The 18,201-nt window shown below is 34.6% G+C and overlaps 1 protein-coding gene across 4 annotated transcripts in view; it reads left to right on the forward strand.

Annotated features, from left to right (window-relative positions):
* Positions 1 to 18,201, forward strand: part of UBR1 (ubiquitin protein ligase E3 component n-recognin 1) — a 66,777-nt gene that overhangs the window by 45,845 nt on the left and 2,731 nt on the right. For all 4 annotated transcript variants that reach the window (XM_083839232.1, XM_083839234.1, XM_083839235.1 and 1 more), the window contains 16 exons: positions 557 to 650; positions 3,101 to 3,253; positions 3,710 to 3,807; positions 4,514 to 4,607; positions 5,159 to 5,307; positions 6,257 to 6,312; positions 6,577 to 6,673; positions 7,377 to 7,444; positions 8,286 to 8,436; positions 9,304 to 9,391; positions 10,981 to 11,114; positions 12,301 to 12,409; positions 14,197 to 14,253; positions 14,748 to 14,825; positions 15,429 to 15,599; positions 17,768 to 17,869. In XM_083839232.1, coding sequence (XP_083695358.1) covers positions 557 to 650; positions 3,101 to 3,253; positions 3,710 to 3,807; positions 4,514 to 4,607; positions 5,159 to 5,307; positions 6,257 to 6,312; positions 6,577 to 6,673; positions 7,377 to 7,444; positions 8,286 to 8,436; positions 9,304 to 9,391; positions 10,981 to 11,114; positions 12,301 to 12,409; positions 14,197 to 14,253; positions 14,748 to 14,825; positions 15,429 to 15,599; positions 17,768 to 17,869 — 1,699 coding nt within the window. The remainder of the gene's footprint in view (positions 1 to 556; positions 651 to 3,100; positions 3,254 to 3,709; positions 3,808 to 4,513; positions 4,608 to 5,158; positions 5,308 to 6,256; positions 6,313 to 6,576; positions 6,674 to 7,376; positions 7,445 to 8,285; positions 8,437 to 9,303; positions 9,392 to 10,980; positions 11,115 to 12,300; positions 12,410 to 14,196; positions 14,254 to 14,747; positions 14,826 to 15,428; positions 15,600 to 17,767; positions 17,870 to 18,201) is intronic.

The raw sequence follows: 18,201 nt of genomic DNA on the forward strand, positions 1-18,201 counted from the left end.
CCAGGAAGTACTAAAAAGTTCTGACTTCAGAGAGCTTAGATGCCTAGAAGTACATTGAATGGCAGTAATTATTACAGGTTTATAAAAACTATAAAGACAAAGGGATAAGAAATATAAGGCATGGATTTGTTGAGAGAAGATCGTAGTAAGCCACCCTAATTCTTTGACTGGGATAACTGGTTTTGAAGGTATGGAAGAAGCAGCTAACTTATTCTCATTTTCATTATAATTTATTTTTCTGTCCGACTTAATAACAGCCTAGCCAAATATTTAGGTGAAATCATCCCAGGGTGGATGTACAACACATCATAAAGCTACAAGTGTGATTCAAGCATACTATAATATTAAATAATAATTTAAACGGGTTCTGTCTTGTGATTACTTTGTTAGAGTGTTGATCTGGAAAAGCTCATGAAATGCATAATGTGATTGTGAACTGTGGAAAAACAAAATCTGAAGGCTTATGTTCTATGTATACTGTCGTTCATTTCTATTCATATTGATTAGAAGATATGTTGCTGTTCTTTCAATATTTTTTTCTGCTGTGTTTTTCTAGATACACTAGATCCTCTCTTCATGCATCCTGATTTACCATGTGGAACCCACACAGGAAGCTGTGGCCATGTGATGCACGCAGCCTGCTGGCAGAAGTAAGGATAGGTCTTTGCAAGGTCTTTGAAGTTTTTCATATTGATTGATCTGTTTTCTGAAACATTTAATTGCACGCTGAGAACACACAATAGTAAGTGGCTATTGAATTAAGAATTCAAACTATGTACTCATCTAAAAATGAAATATGGCACAAGAGAATTTATTAACCGATGAAGAAAAGCATCATCAAAAGGTATCAATTGCCTTCTATGACCCAAAGAATATATAAGGAGTTATCAATTTACGCAAGTAAAACTGATGGGGTAAAAATGGTCAAGAATAAGAAACCATATCTAGTAGATTTTTTTTAACAGTCCCATGAGGACCATTAGGAGTCGTCCAGATGGGTGTTCTACAACAACACTCCATTGTCTCTGAAAGTCTGTTATATGATCAGTGCTTAAAGGATGAAGCTGAGTTACGCCAGTGAGTTTTTAGATGAAAATCTGGCATTTAGACTAGATCTGCCAGTGTAGAGGTTCCTCTCCCATGGTGAGCAAACTCTAATAAAAAGAAAGAGAGAAGAATTGATACAGTGGTTAAAAGCTACACTAGATATATATTGTTTGCAGGTGCCCAGTATTTAAACCAAGGATGTTGGATTAGAATACAGCCTGAAATATTAAAAGACCAAGTTACTCAGCCTGCATAATATGGTCATCCTTCTTGCCTCTAGCTATATGTGTATGATTACAGATAGCAAAGCTGGTGTTCTTTGCGTTTTGAGTACATGTAGATTCAGCAACTCTTAAAAAAAAAAAAAAAAAAAGATAAAAAAGAAGATAAATACTGTGAAATAATACTAGAACTTAAATACCACTGAGGTGTTATAAACAGATAGAGAGTTGGGTCATGCAGTGAAGTTACTTCATGCTGCCAAATGATATAAACAATTTCTAGAGGCTGTTTTTTATACTTGTGCCATTTTACTTTAAAAGCTTGACTAAACTTCAAGTGCTTACTATTTACTTTTCTATTTGTATATTTTTATTAAAAAACAAAACAAAACACATCAGTACAAAATAAATAGGTGCACACACTTAAAATGATATGGAATTATGTTCCTCAAGTATAATACATCTGCTCTTGGCAGATCCATCCACATCTACGTAGAATCTAAGTAGTGCTACACTGGAGCTCAGTTCCCTTGCTCTTTTTAAGAAAAGATGACTTGCTGTATGGGTAAATGGGATTAAAATGGACAACAGGCTCTTCTCATACGGGATGACACAGAAGGTTTGAGTATAGTCTTTTACTTATTACATAACAGACATTCTAACTTACTAATATTCCTCCAAATGATGCCTGCCACACTGCGCAGAGTATCTGTGCAGCCTAAAAATACTGCAAAAGTACTCTATAAAACAGTACAACTACAAATGAATGGAATATCTTTGTAGTTGCCATGTATGAGAAAGAAGAGTTGCTTGCAATAAAATAGTTGTTTGAATTTGGGGAAATAAATGTATATTGTGTGTGTATATATATGTAATGAATACTGTTGTAAATATTGTGTAATTATTAGGACTTCTGTTGATCACCTCTGAAAACAAATTTTCTCTTATTAGATAAATAAGATGTTATTTTAAATCTTAAGATGTAATACTCAAAAGCAAAATAATAACTAGTAATTACCTTAGTGTGAAAGTTCAATAATTTCATGTCTTATAGATCCTACATGTCCAGTCTGGGTATTAGTACTAAATTCAATTGCTTGTATTCAGGCAAGCAGATTTGAATGTTGGGTTTTGTTCCTAATAATGTCAATACCACTGAGACATTAATGAAATCTGAAGGATTACTTCATTCGCTGAGGGAGCAAAATGTAAACCTGTAAAAAGATCATAGTTACTTCTCAGTTTCCTGTTGAGTTTAAAGTAGGTCGTGTGATACTGTAATGCAAATTACCCTCTCTTCTAAAGGAAGGCTGCAGTTTTGTTGTCGAGTCATGAGACTCGGTCATTGCCACAAATAGTTGATTATTCATTCATGAAATGTTACCAGTAGGTTTTCCTAAAATTGAAAGGTGTAAAAATGCTATTTCAATTTTTCTCTAATGAGTTTCTTATGAAAGATATTAGATACTGTCCGTGTTTCATTGCTTTGAAGATGTGAGAGAATAGTAGAAAAATTAAAGAGTGCGGTGTGTAAAAAAAAAAAAATAAAATAAAATAAAATGCATTTTGAAGGATCTTAAAAGCAAGAAAAAGTTACCATCATTTTGACTAAGTTGGTATACCATGCCTTTTTGAATGAGTTCAAATAGATGATCAAAGGTTCTATTTTACTTTCCTGTATAAACATATGAAATAGTTATAAAAGGAAAAGACTTATTTGTTGGCTTGGATAAGTACTTGTAGATAATAACACTTTTCATTACTTGAGCATTTGTTTTCAGGTCATGTTTGAGCCATTCCATTTTCTAGCAATTCCCTTTTCAATGTCGTAGGTACTTTGAAGCCATGCAGCTGAACTTTCGACAACGTCTGCATGTTGAACAGATATTTGACTTGGAGAATGGAGAGTATCTTTGCCCACTTTGCAAATCTCTGTGCAATACCGTGATTCCTATCGTTCCATTGCAGGCTCAAAAAATAAACAGGTGAATTTCCAGATTGTGTAGCCTTTAAATTTCTATATCTATATTTATATGTGTATATATATCTTTTAGAAGCGTGACCTTGGGTTGGGTTGGCTTTTGAAATTTTAGGAAGGAAAGCTCGGGCTGACCTTCCTAATCTGTATAAAAGACTACTTATCTCCTTATTGACTACTCACCCAAATACGCTTCCTCTCAGAATCCTTTTCTAAAGCATTTCTGGACTAACTACTTTTGGAGTGTACACCAAAAGAGAAAAGATTTAGATATAGTACAGCTAATAGTATAGTATAGCTAATGCTTGTTTTGGTAGCATTTACTCAAAATTTACAAGGCGTGCAAAACTGTGCAAAGATGGAGTTACTGTGTTTTGATCTATGCACATTTTGTTTTTAAAGATCATTTGTAAAGATCCTTTGAGTGTTGAAGTAACAACTTCTTTGCGTTTCTTTTTCTCAGTGAGGATGCAGAGGCAGTAGCTCAAATTCTGTCCCTAGCTAGGTGGCTGGAAATTATCCTAGTCAGGATATCGGGCTACAGTGTGAAAAACGCAAAAGGTTTGTTTATTATCTTCCTTCTGAAGCTTTTCTGTGGGGTATCTGATATTCCAGTGCGTGTTTTAAGTAATGTCAACAGAAAATATCAAATAAAGGGTACGTTTTGGTATCAATCAAGACAGTATAAAATAAAGTTGGGGTTAAAGGCACAGCCCTTTCTAAGCTGATACCTTGATTTCAAAGTGCTCTCCAGAAAACTCACCAGTTTTCTGATTTCTGTTAATTTCCTGCTGCCTTCCCTGTAGAAGAAAGTTACATACATTTAGATAGGATGATTACCAATTAACACTCAAAGTTAATTATTTTTTTTTTGCCTAATAGTTTGTAGTAAAAAGGAGAAAAAATAAATTAAGGGGGCCAAAATGAAAACGTTTATGACTGTTTAGAAAACAGAAGTTCCAGAGAATCAATGCTTTCCTTGCAGTCCTGTGGTGCAGGAAAGTGTTGTGTTTTTTTTTGTGGCTTCTGCTATAGTTTCCTCGCCAAGTTGAGGAAAAAGTAGTAGCAAAGCACTACTTCTAATCTTCATGTTTTTGGGAATAGAAGAAAATGTTAGGGATGATTAGAAAACAGTCTTGCTGGTGAAGTCTGTTAATAATTATTTTCAAAACAGTTAAAAATACAAGTCTCACTTCTGTTAGGCTACTATAAAAACTGTAACAATTTCTTTGAATTCTAATGTGGATCTAATTTCTTCTTCTGGAAGGAGAAAAACAAAATGCTCCAGCTTTCGTCAACAAGGGATTGGGAAGCTCTGCTTTAGAATTCAATTCTATCCTTAGTTTTGGAGTTCAGTCCTCGTAAGTATTACCAGAAGTTCTTTCTACGCTATATTAATTCTCCCTAAAATAACTTAAGTATATTTCAGGATACGTATTGAGGGAAAACATTGAATTTTTTGGTCTGAATATGGCCTTACCTGTACTTCAGTGTTCACTGCATGTCAGATCTATACACAGCTAGATGGACCTCTTTTTCAAACCCAGTCTGGCAGTTCTTATTCTCTTAGTACAGAACTATGACTCTAGAATCTTCTAATCCACAATTCCAGTGATTTTCACCGCTTTCTGTGCTTCTGGGCACGTTAGTTAAACTCTGTCTGCCTTAATGTTTCTGCTGTATGTCTGTTTCAGGGATAGCTTTCACTTGTTTTCAGATGCTGATATATCAAGGTACTTGTTTACTACTGGATGCTAGTGATTTTGTTCTCCTCTGTACAGACAAATGGTCTTTGTATTCAATAATTCTTTCATGAATAACCTTGATTTTGTTAGTGATTGATTGACTTCTAAGTAACAAGCATTATTAATAGTTCAGAAATTATCTTGAAATTCTTTGCTTACTTTTGCAGAGCCAAATACTCAAGCAGTATCAAGGAGATGCTTATTCTGTTTGCAACCACCATTTATAGAGTTGGACTAAAAGTTGCTCCAAACGAAGCTGATTATCGAATCCCTATGATGACCTGGAGCACATGTGCTTTTACCATCCAGTGTATAGGTAAAGTGTAATTTGGGTTTGCTTCTTTTTGTGACTCAGAACTCTTAAGATCGTTTGAATTGTAAAATTGTATACTATCTGCTTCTATAAATTACAAATTATCAATTATAATGATAGTTCTATAGAAGGAAGAACAATATGTAATAGATTAATAATATTTATTATATGTAATTACATGGACAATAACATGATAATCTTTAATCCAGTATAAATAAAAGGATGTTTTTGTTACATGGTAGTTCATAAAATATCTGATTAATGTATGTAGTGCCAACATTAGTGAGTTTAACCTATGAGAGCTGGGAGCAATCATGTTCCATGTTACTAATTAAGTACATTTGAATATCTCAAGGCTGACAAAGATCTTTGACATGCATGCGCCTACTGTGCAGCTAAATATCTAACAAGTATGAAACAGCACTTCCTCTTTTGGATTTTCTTCAAAAAAAAAAAAACACTTTCTTAACACTTTAATATTTTTAATTATCCTTGAATCAACTACGTGGCAGGGTTCATTATTTTCTTTTGTCTTTATTACTAAAGAATTCTTATACAGTTTGTTGAAGAAATGTGGTCTTTCATATTCTGAAGTTGCTAACCATACATGTGGTGGAAAAAAAAACACGAAAGAATGTCTTATTAATATGAATTACCATTCCTTTAAATCCATAGTTAGGAAGATCTGAAAACTAACTTCTTTTTTAAATGCCTATTACAGCCATTTATGTGGCAAGCCTTTGGAGCGATTTTAAGCTGGATTTTTTCAAGAAAATTTTAAGTGAGTTGTTTATCAGAATTATGCTAAGTTTTAAAGAGAAAGACGTATACTAAGAAGAAAAATTATCTTGCATTAAGTTAACAAGTTAAGTGTGTAAGACAAACAGAAATTTTACATTAGTTCCTGTAAAACAAAGCAACTTAATTTTTTTTTTCTGTGTTTAATTTTAAGAAAACCTCTTGGAAACAGAAGGCAAGCCTTTATTTGGATCTCTACAAAATAGACAGGTATGAGCAAGTAGATTTGCAATACGTTTACACATATGTTGTTGAAACTGCTGGCATCAAGATCATTCTCTGTGGAGAGCTATCTGAAAATACTTAGTTTAGATTGATAACATAAAAACCATACTGGACAGCATGCTTCTACTTCATATTTAATTTACTTATTATGAATTCACTTATCGATGTTTTCTATTTGTAGGGGTATGTTCTTACTGATTTATTTCACTGTTATCTGTTCCTGTCCAACTGTTTTCTCTTGTGCTCTAGCACAGCGGCCTTAAAGCATTAGTGCAGTTTGCAGCTGCTCAGAGAACAACGTCACCCCAAGTCCTGATTCAAAAACATCTGATTCGTCTTCTAGGAGGTATTGTATTCCTTGTCTTTCCTATCTTTTGTGTTGCAGAAGTTTCTGTTAAAAGATGATGCACGCCATTAATGCAGCATAAAAGGAAAGGACAGACTACTGACAACAACGCTAACTTCAGTTTCTCTTATGTTCCTTTACATCACCAAGTTTTGCTTGAATTAAAGTAAATGATAGTTCTGTTGACCCAGCTCTGTATCACTGAAGTCCTCAAAAAAGTTTAAGATACCTGTATTTCGGGTAGAACTGGGTTGAGACACATACCTGTCCCCCATGTTTCTTGCTGATCTGTTTAATGTGGTGGCCTTTGTGAATCCCGTTATTTGACACGCCTTGTATTTATTTGACGCCTTATATTGGACAGGATGCTTAGGTGTGGTACAGGTTTTCGGATTCTGCTAAATTGTGTTAACATGGTGTTAAGGGTGAGATGAAGAAATAAATGAGAGATTTTTATCTCAGAATTTTGAAGAGGTTGTCATGAAAATTTTGAGCTGCTTGGGCATGTGGAAGTTGCTAAATAGATGCAGGCAAGTAAGTGATAAGCAGTTAAATAGCTAGATACTTTATCACTTCAGAGGCTTAGACTTTTTTTGATGAAAACACAAGTGGTTCAGGCTCTGACACTAGATTCAGATTTTGCAGTTAATTCCGAAAGAGGAAAGTGCATAACAAATACATAATTAATATCTTTATTTTGTAGTTCTTCTACCAAACTTCAAAATGGAAGATACTCCATCCCTCTTAGAAGTAGATATGTTCCACGTTTTGGTAAGTAGGTTTATGTTATTCTTCCTATTAATACACTTATTTAGAGTTTTGGTTTTTGTGTAATTTTACCCTGTGGGTAGTCCTGCATTCTGTTCACTTGTATGAATTAAATTATTACATATGTGCACTGTCTATAAGCATATTATTAGGTATGGCTGCTATGCAGGTGTTTTACGTCTAGTTCTGCTGTTTATCTATTTTTCAAGTCTTTGTCTCACTCTATTGGAATTTCATGCTTGTAATCTTAATCTTTTTACCACCTACATTGCTATCAAACTTCCAAAAAAAACCTGAGAAATATACCAGTTCTCAGCTTATGTTCCGCTCATTTCATCTTTGTCTCAACAGGCTTCTTGTACCTTCTCATTCATGTTCGCTCTCATTATCTTCTTTTGTCTATTTCTTAGCCTTTTCTTTCTATTCTTAATGCAAATCTCTATTATAGCTTTTTCTACCTTAAAACAAAAACTGGTTTGCACTGGTTGCCTTTCTAACCAGTGCTTAGTCTCCTTTCTAGTGTTTTTGTAATGTGCTTTTTTCTTATGTGATGAACCAGAAATTAAGCTTTCTAGGAAACAGACAAGCTATCTATAAACTGGCAAGTACAATGGAACTGTCTGAGTTTCCTACATGCTAGTGGGACACAATGTGTTTATTTTCAATGATTTTTGTTTACACTTTGTGAATTAAAACTAGCAAGATAAATGAATGCATTTTAATTGACTACAGGAATGAAACGTAACCATATAGTGAGAATGTAAGTTATAATAATTCATATTACCCATGTAATTATTACCAAATTTTTGTTACTTTAATATTTACTCCTTCCCTTTCACTGTAGGTGGGAACTGTGTTATCGTTTCCATCTTTATACTGGGAGGATGCTGTAGACTTGCAACCTTCATCAATTAGTTCAGCCTATAACCACCTCTACCTCTTCCATCTGACTACACTAGCACACATAACACAAATAGTTATCTCTTCAGCAAAAGGTAGGTGTGTATTTGGGTTGTATTATTTTAACATTTTACAAAATTTCTTAAAAATAATGGATGAACATATTGATAGTAACCATTGGTGTCTTCCAGGTATGAACTTTCTCATAATAGATGACATTTAGTGCTAGGTAGAAATAACTTTTTTTTTTTTTAAAGTAGCTCTATATCATTTTCGGAGCATTTTATTATATAATTTTTGTGTGTTTTGCAGAAGAAAACAAAACACTTATACATTAGTGCTTGATCAAGTCAGTCATGTAGGCAGCTTCTTACACTCTTCACTCCTTGTAGGAGAAACAAAGCACTGCCCAGCAGCAGCACTCTGAGCTGCACAGTGAGAACTAGCATGGATTTTGGAAATATACTTTTCTTTACCCTTCAACCTATTTAATGCCTACATCTGAAGTACGGAATCTTCTATGCTAATAGAGAGGAATTTAACTTTTCTCTGTATTTCATATTACTGTTAAATACTGCCAGTAACCTACAGTTAGTCCTAGCTACAATTTTGCTTTTTCTTGAACATGACAGGAGGGGAAAAATGAGGAGAAAAAAAAAAAAAGGAAAAAAGGAAACAATTTCCTGTAACTTAATCCATATACGACAATAACTTCAGAAGATTGTGGAAAGGAAGCAGTTTTTACATGAGGTCAAGCAGAGGGGCGCTAATCAATATTATTCTTTATAGCACGCAGTTTTAGGAGAACACTTCTTAGGCTAAAAACAACAAATAGAAAAGAATTAAGCAAAATAAAGTGGAAACATTTCTGTAATACAATTGAACAAAAGAGGTCAGATTATATAAAATGAGATGTGTGTCACAAATGAAGTGCATTTACAGTGTGATTCATCTTTGTGCAGAATCCCCTACAGCTCGATCACATGACAACAGTGAAGAGGCATGTTCTGCTCAGTCTTTCTGTAGAGAGGTTTGCCAGTACACTAGTGGGTAAGTAGCAGTTCAGTTATAGTATTGTGTTTTCTAGAAACACCCTAGGCAATAACTTGTAGGCAACAGAGTAAATTCTTAGTCTTAAGGATGAAAAATCACCTACGTCCATTCTGGAGGGCTATGCAGTCACAAACTGTGTAAGGTAAAGTAGGGAGAGGTTATTTTTTTTGGTCTTGAATTTTTTAGATTTCTGTTACAGATTTTCCTTCCAAACAGAAGGAAATAATTCTACTATAAAAGGAAGGGTGAATAGTGCACAGCTAAACAAAATTATTTATTTGCTTGAGCACTAGTGCCTTTCTTACCAGACTTTCGATGGTTATAGCTACAGGCTCGAGTGGTTTGTTATCTAGATAACAAAATAAGCTAGAAAATGTGGATGCACCCTCTACAAATTCTGCTTTGATTTATCGTTGTAGAATCATAGAATGTTTTGGGATGGAAGGAACGTTAAAGATGACCCAACTGCAACCCCCAAAGGCTAGTTGCAAAGATGTTTTCCTAGGATTGACAGTGCTGCCACATGTCTAAAAGCTTATGTCTAAATTTTTAAACATTTAAAATTTGGTATTTGAGTAATAGGAGTAATTTTTCACATGCACGATAGTTGCTGTGTGTTTTGGCAAGTCAGGTTACCAAATATGGAATTAATTGCCAAGGCAATCCAGCTGAAACTGGATTTCCAATCTGAAACTTTAAGTGTTTTAATTTCTGTGTACACATGGTCTTTAACTCTGACCTATCTGTGTTTAAACAGCATGTTCTGAATAATAATTTTGAAATGATGTTATAATACAGCTTTACGTGTTGTTCCTCAGAAGGTTGCAGTTAATATTTGTGTGAACATCCTGTTCGTGTAAATGTGAAATTAGCTATGTTTGAAGTTTTTTGAAAACAGGGACACTGTAGGTTAGTTAAATGTACTATCAAATCTAGACTAAATGCTGATAGCATACAAACTGCAAGAACAATTACTGAGATGATTATTACTCCAGTATTTTTGGTCAAAAATGGGACTAGGATAGCTTAAAACAATCTGAATTATGAGGCACATTAATTTTTTGAACTCTGCTATTTTTGTTGCACATGAAGGGTATTTTGATTTTGTTTTTGTCTGCTTTTTGTTTTTCTTCTGTATTTTAATCATCCTTGGATTGCATTATTCAGAATGTTAATGAAAAGCACTGTCACCATTTCAAGGAACTGTGGATTTTACGTTATAAAAAAGCATAAGCATCAGTTGTTGTATGTGTCATGCTATATTGCACAGTTTTTAAATTGGAGTATAAAGAGTTGCCTACTGCTGGACTGCTTATTATTGGCAATTCATTTTTTATATTCCTGAGAAATATCAGTTGAGATAATTTGAAGGTGTGATGTAAGTGTTCTGCATATACTCAATACTCATTCCTTAGGTAAAAGGAAAGTTTGAAGTTAGGTGCTGCTGGCTGTGTTTTGCAGAATTTGGAGTACATCAGTGCTGCTTCTACTCAGATGCAATTCTACCAGTGCTAGCCAAAATGTGAGAGTGCTCTGAGGATTTTCATTGTGAATTACTGCAGATATTTCTCACTTGTGTATTACAGTTGCTTTAGTCAGGATATTCCAGGCTGGCTTGTATGGGATTGTGTTAAAAAAGGCATCATGCCTTACCTTCGTTGCGCTGCTTTATTTTTTCATTATTTGCTGGGAGTGTCTCCACCTGAGGAGCTACAACAAGGTAAATATGAGAAAGCAAATGTATCTATATCCTGAGGTTGTTTACTCTTTTCCTGGAGTAATGGGGTTTCAAAATATTCATGATAATAATACCTAATACGTTAAGACTGTGAAAGAAAAGGAAATACTGATTTGTATAGGAAGGGACAGGTATGAGAAGTGGGGTGGTGTAAGCCTTTTTTTTTTTTTTTTGGCATGGGAAAGAGCTAATTCTGAGTGTGTGCAAATACATGAATTATCAACGATGTATAGGTAGTATTTGTGGATACAAAGACACTAATTTAAGGGTCATTTATCTGAGAAATAGCCTGGAGTATATTAAAAAAGAAAAGAAAACCTTGTGCAGTTGCTAATGTTGGTAAATATTAAGACAGATGTAGCAAAATAAAGCCTTGTAGAAATAAAGCATGTTGTAGAGCTTAAACCTCTTCCTTAAGGAATTCTAATTCATTACAGATACTAAAACAGAAACAATTTTTTTGTCAAAATGCAGGGAAAAACAATCATCAACTGCTTGGAAAGGATGATCCAAACTGTTACGAGCAACTGAGACAATGTAGTCTTAATTTATATAAACTGAACTAAGTTTGAATTTGATTAGGATATGCAAGTTAAAATCTCTGCACTTTGGGATATGGTCTTGTCATTACTGTCAGTCTGGAACTTTCCTTCTGTAGGAAGGATTCTCTGTGGTGAAGCCACAGTTCCATTTTCTGCAGCTAAGAGCCAATAAATGACCACTCAGCAAGCTATTAATCTCGCACAACTTTTTGTGTGTTAGCATTGATTTGATCATAGCAAAATTAAATATCATTGCAGGCCCAAAGTATAGTGGAAAGATAAAATATGATAAATAGGGAAATCTGCTGTACCAACATGTCTTATGTATTGTGCAGTGAAATGGAGTTTAAGCAAGGAATTCTGTTTTAATAATGACTTATTCATGACTTAATATAATAACAATCGATTTATTAACAGATGTAAAGCAGATATTCAGCTAATGCAAATTGTCATGGCCCTGATTAAGTCAATGGAGTTACAGTCAATTATACTATGTACGGAGCTATATTCTGGCTGGGAGATAGGTATTCAATGGAAGAAGGATTGCAAGAACTGTATTTTGAATGAAGTATTCAGCAGTGCGGAAACATTTTAACAGTTGCTCGTATTTTCTTTTTCTTTCACAGTTTCTGAAGAAGGGCAGTTCAAGGCACTTTGTAGTTACCTTTCTCTACCCACCAATTTATTTCTGCTCTTCCAGGAATACTGGGACACTGTAAATCCACTGCTTCAAAGGTACTAATTGAGAATGGACAGGCCATGTTTTTGCAGTGTAATGACTTTGTGGGAATAGGTCAAATTTCTTAATAATCAAACTCAAGTTCATATTAGAGTTGTAAATGTTCATTTGACGTGCGTAGGTATACTGAATCTTTAAAAGTACTTAAACGTAAAACATATTCTCTAGTAACTTAAACATGAAACTACCATAGACTACAGAACTCGTGCTTGCAGACATGCGTGAAATTGGTTCATGTACAGAGAAGTTATCATAAACCTTTATGTGTTTGGTATACAGTTTGCTGTTCTTTAGTCTATTTTTGTCAATAGCAAAACTGCTGATTACACGAGCTATGAAATGAGAACACAGAAAATTTTATAGCCTGCCATATGAGGCTTTGTACTTTTTATCTTCTCTGGATTTCCAAAATAAACTGATGAATGTAGAAGTTAGCTTAATGGTTAAAAGGTGCATTTTTAGTATCATGTACATTGCGATCTGACAATAAGGAAATAATTGCTAAAATTCTTTACTCAGAAACCCAAGTTAAAATAAACAACTACCCACCACCCCTCAACCTTCATCTCTGAGAATAATAGAATAATCCTGCTTTATTGTGTTGGAAAATGTCTTCATGTATTTACTGTGACTGTTATAGCCCATGGTAGCATTATTATTCTTGGTTCTTGTCAGAATTCTCTGGTATAAATTAGCTTTTTGGGTTTTTGCCTCTGTTCTGTTTTGTTGCCTATCTTCCCTCAATTATCTGCCTTAAATAGCTTCCTACATAGAAGTTTGCTGTAATTGCATTTGTAGTGTGTACAAGTGATTATAAATTAATAGCATGTTTGCAAGTATATTATTTAATAAGTTTGTCTTATGTTCCTACATGTTTGCACAAAAACATCACAGATCTCATAAGACAGCACAGATCTCTTGCAGGTTCTTGTGAATGTTAGAAAGAGATCGCCAGAGGCAGGGCTAACAAATCCATCATAGTGTTCCCAGCCAAAAACAGGTTTTGAGTGAGAAACCACCTATTTTATGTAATACTAACAGTTGTCAAGTCATCGTGTGAGTTTTTTCCCCTATATTTTCTGAAGGAATCTTATTCCAGAAGACTAAGCTGAACAGTTGTTGAGAAGTGTGTTAGATGAAGGTTACTAGATAGACCATCTCTTACAGTTATCTTTGCTTTCTCCTGCTTTATAGAAATAATACATCTTAGCTACCAATTCATCTGTTTTGTAACTTGCCAATGTCTACTATTTTTTTTGTTAGGTGTGTTTGGCTATTCTAAGCAAGAATATAAAAAAAAAATCTGGCAGTAATGCATTGTAAAATAAGCATTGGGTGATGGTTATTAAATAAAAGTAATAAATGTTTTCTTAGTAGACAGTATGATATTATCTTATATTGTCTCTTTCAGTAGATGTATTCCAAAAGGAGCTATGCACTGTAGCCCACTTAACTTTATGAGAACTTGCTATGTCAATACATCAATAAGGACTGCTCACATTTGTAACTCAACTCTGAGTTTTAATACGCAAGGAAATACTGATCATTTTGAGCATTGTTTTTTCATCTAGTTTTTTTCTTTTGCATGCAAATTTAAAATATTCTTTTCTTGAAGCAAAACTGTAAAGAGTAGCAGGTTTTCCTTGCTAAGTTTAAGCTAAACTATCAACATTTTATCTATGCTCTATGTTTGCTAGAGCAAACATTTCTTCGTAGTTTAGTTTATGGATACTAAAGTTATATTATTATCATAGACTATTTTCTGCAAATGTTTTTGAAATAGGTGGTGTGCTGACCCAGTGGTGCTAAGTTGTTTAAAGGGGAAAAGCATTGCAATAAGGTTAGTAGTTTTTTTCTTCCTTTGTTTTTTACTTAAAACTGTTCAAAGAATTAAGTGCTTGTTTGTGAGCAAGTTAGCAGTGCTTGTTTTCTTTCTCATGCTGTACTACCAAAAGTCATTTCTCTTTAAGTGTCTTTATGTTATTCCTCACACAGTGAATTCTCATCAAGAATATACAGTATTCTGTTAACCAAGTTATGTAGCCTTCTCTAAGGAAAAAGAAAAGCTAACAGAAACTTGAAATGTCTTTGTACATGTGTTAAATATGCAATTTAATTTTGTGGTCTCTGCTGAAACTGCTGGAATGTAGAAATGCTGAAGCTCCCATGTGAAGCCTCTCACTTGGGCTTCTAGGACTGAAGAGCTGTTCTGGAACTGCAGAAGTTTGCAGAATGGACCAAAAGCTTAACAGGATCGTGATTTATAGCTGTCCATCATGTTTTTTTTGCTGTGATGATAATTTTTCTTGTAATATTTCTTTTTTACTTACACAGATATCCTAGGAAAAGAAATAGTTTAATAGAGCTTCCTGAAGACTATAGCTGCCTTCTGAATCAAGCATCTCAGTTTAGGTAAGGTATGATATATTTAGTTGTCTTGCTGGGCGTTTTGTCATTTTGATGTTTGTGCAGTTACTGTAACTGCTGTTACAACTGTATGCAGAAATGATTTTGTGGAAGTGAAGGCACTGTTGTGTTTATACTGGTCCATACTGTAACAACTGTTTTAAGTCTGCTGTACAGCAGCTTGCTGAATGAAGTTCCTTGTGTTTGGTAGAATAACACATCAAATTATTGTACCTTAATCTGCTGATCATTTTTCACCAGTGCAATGTAGGTTTGATTTGGCCCATAAACCTGAAAAGTATCGTTGCACTGGACACAAGAAGCCCAGCAGGTTGACACTGTTTTATGCCAGGAAGAGTGAATCAGGATAATTCAGATGAGGAGGGACTTAGCAGATCATCTAGTCCAACGTCTTGCTTGTAGGAGGTATTTTGCAGGTGAAATCTTTGAAGTGATGTAAAAACAGAGCCAGAGGAAGTAGATAAGTGAAACATGGTTATGACATAGTATATGTCTTAGGTGTGGCTTTTTTTTAGGAATGTTATTGATTGTTAGCTTTTCTTTGAAAGATAAATTTCTGAATTGACATTCTGGTTATGCTTTCTCTAGATGCCCACGGTCTTCTGATGATGAACAAAAACATCCAGTGTTATGTTTGTTCTGTGGGGCTATGTTGTGTTCCCAAAATACTTGCTGTCAAGAACTTGTGAATGGGGAGGAGTTGGGAGCCTGTACGTCTCATGCTCTTCAATGTGGAGCTGGTGTCTGTATGTTTCTCAAGTAAGTAGCTAGCCAGAATTTAACTTATTAACGAATAAAAGGAAATATTTGAAGGTAAAAAAAACAAAACACTGTCAAAGCACTTGACTTTTCTGAGGTGAAATAACATTGCTTTGACCTAAAATGTAGCATACCGAAAGTTATACCACTGCTGGGAGTTGTCGTGCGTTCTCTAGGTTCTGAGTCAGATCATATACTTTATAGAATGAGTATAGAGTTCCAGGTATAAAACCAGTACGCCTGTTTTCCAGGTGATGTGACTAGTTTATACTGCATGGTTTAGTTGGGCTAGAATTTTCCAAGTATATTGGAATTACACGTACCATTCCCTTAAGCTGGGATTTTCAAATGAACTGTTCTATGAATTTAGTATCTAGAGATTATCTCCTGTGATTAAAACCAGTCTATTTTGAATACATATTTTTTTCTTTTACTACTTAGGAATGTGAAAGAAAGAACTGATCTTTATCTAGTTACTTTGTTCTTAGTTCACAAAATAGTTGAATTTCTACTTCAGAATAGGATTAATTTCAGGCATAGCAGGAGCTATGTGGAGCTTCTGTGTGTTTAGAGGATTATGTATTGTAACATTTTTAATAATGAGGTTAAATGGAAACCTGGGGACTTAAATTCAGAAGATCTTATTTATGGTACTATCTTCCACAGGAAATAACTAATTTGTGACTGTTCTTTAAGGCTGTGTAAGTTTAAATGACGCTGTAAATAAAGGCTCCAAAGTTCTAGGATTGATGTTTTTTCAGCAGTCTTTATCTGTCAAGCCTACTCTACTCTTCTCTCGGTTGAGGTGTCAGAGGCTAAACATCTGTGACTCTTACTTAGTTTTCTCCACACTTAAGGAGGCTCAGTAGGAATAGCGATTCAGAGGCCTGTAAGTTGGCAAAACCAGAACACCTTTGTAGCTCCAGATGAGTATTGTCCTGCACAATGTAATCAGAGAGAGAGTTACTGTAAATTGACTTTTTTCTCATTCTATTACTTATGAAATACAGACTTGTGCACGCATACAGCTGTAAATGGAGGGAAGTACATTCTTAAGACTGGCAGGCTAATCAGCTGAATAGTGTTTGGTATGTTTCTTGTGTGGCTCGTGGCTGCTTAAGCTAACCACAGAAGTGACTGTAACAAGAAAAAACTCTTCAAGTAGAGTAATGAAGTAGCTAAGCACCCAAGCCCAAACTAGGTGTATATAGGTGCATACCTGTTGCAAAGTCATGGCTGTAAACTCTGAAGTTTTCCAGAGCATCTGGAATTGCTAGCACAGGCAAATCACGGTAATGAGATATTTGTTTTAGACTGGAGTTGTCTTGCGCCTTGGAGGGTAGATGAAACCTTTGTGGATCTAGGCCAGAGCAATACAGTGTTCAAAATGGAATGCGTGCCTTTGGGATATCCTGGAGTTACCTGAACTGGTTCTGGTATGGAAAACCACCTAGCTCCAATAACTTCAGGAGCTTTGTACAGGTTAATTCACTGTTTTCCTTACCTAGAGCAGGACTTCTACTGTCTGAAGACTGCTTCTGGTAGCTATTCTAATTCTCATCCCACTACCCTACAATGTAGCATGGAGTGTAGATACGTAGATATTGCTTCATAACTCAGTAAAGACCTATGGAAATAAGGTCCCATGATGGCTATCCTCATGTTACAAAATAAGCTTGATATTTCCTCCTTTTATTAAATTCTTAAGTGCTAACAAGGATTATATATTTAACTTAAATCAATTTTAAAAATTGACTTGTGGTGATAAATAAGTCTCCTTGCTGTTGGTATTGAGATGCTAGTTTAGATCTGGTTTAGCTCTATTTAAGCTAAAGATAATCCATGCTATTTAATCTATTGTAATTCATACTATTCAACTATTAGGTAAAATAGCCCTACTAGGGATTGTATGCAACAGGGGATTTGGTGCAAAGCTACAGGGATACTAACTCCATGCTTACATCATGTATGAAGTGGAAAATACTTGCACATGGTAAGTATTTAACAAGGAGTTGATGCAAAGTAACTTGTACAAATCCTAGCTAATTGAATCTACTATTGATTTAGAACCTACCTAAGCTGTCAAAAGTTGTAGCTAATAGAAAAATACTGTAAATTTCTGGCAGTGTTGAAGATGCTTATTTTAAATGAAGCTATTTTTCCTTAAGAATCAGGGAATGCAAAGTTGTCCTCATAGAAGGTAAAACCAGGGGTTGCTTATATCCTGCTCCCTACTTGGATGAATATGGAGAAACAGATCCAGGACTGAAGTAAGTAAATATTTAGCTTTCTTGATTTCTTCATTTCTATTTTGGTGTCTGTCTGTCTTATACCTATTAGGCATCATGCTGTTCCTGCTAACATGTGGAGCACAAATATGTATCTTTGTCTGGTGAATTTGTTTAACTTCAAAATCCTGATGACAGTTTCTAGTCGGGAATGGGTCATTAGCAGTGGAAAAATCTACTCGGTTCTGTTAAATTTTCTTAATTTTCACAAGAATACTTTTTATACTTTTAATCTGAAATTTGCAACTGCCATTACTAAAATGTCATCTTGGAAATGACAGTCACTGTTTGTTGCATGTAAAATTTTTTTTTCC

The sequence above is a fragment of the Anser anser genome (assembly GCF_964211835.1).
Source record: "Anser anser genome assembly, chromosome: 5".
Lineage (NCBI taxonomy): Eukaryota > Metazoa > Chordata > Aves > Anseriformes > Anatidae > Anser > Anser anser.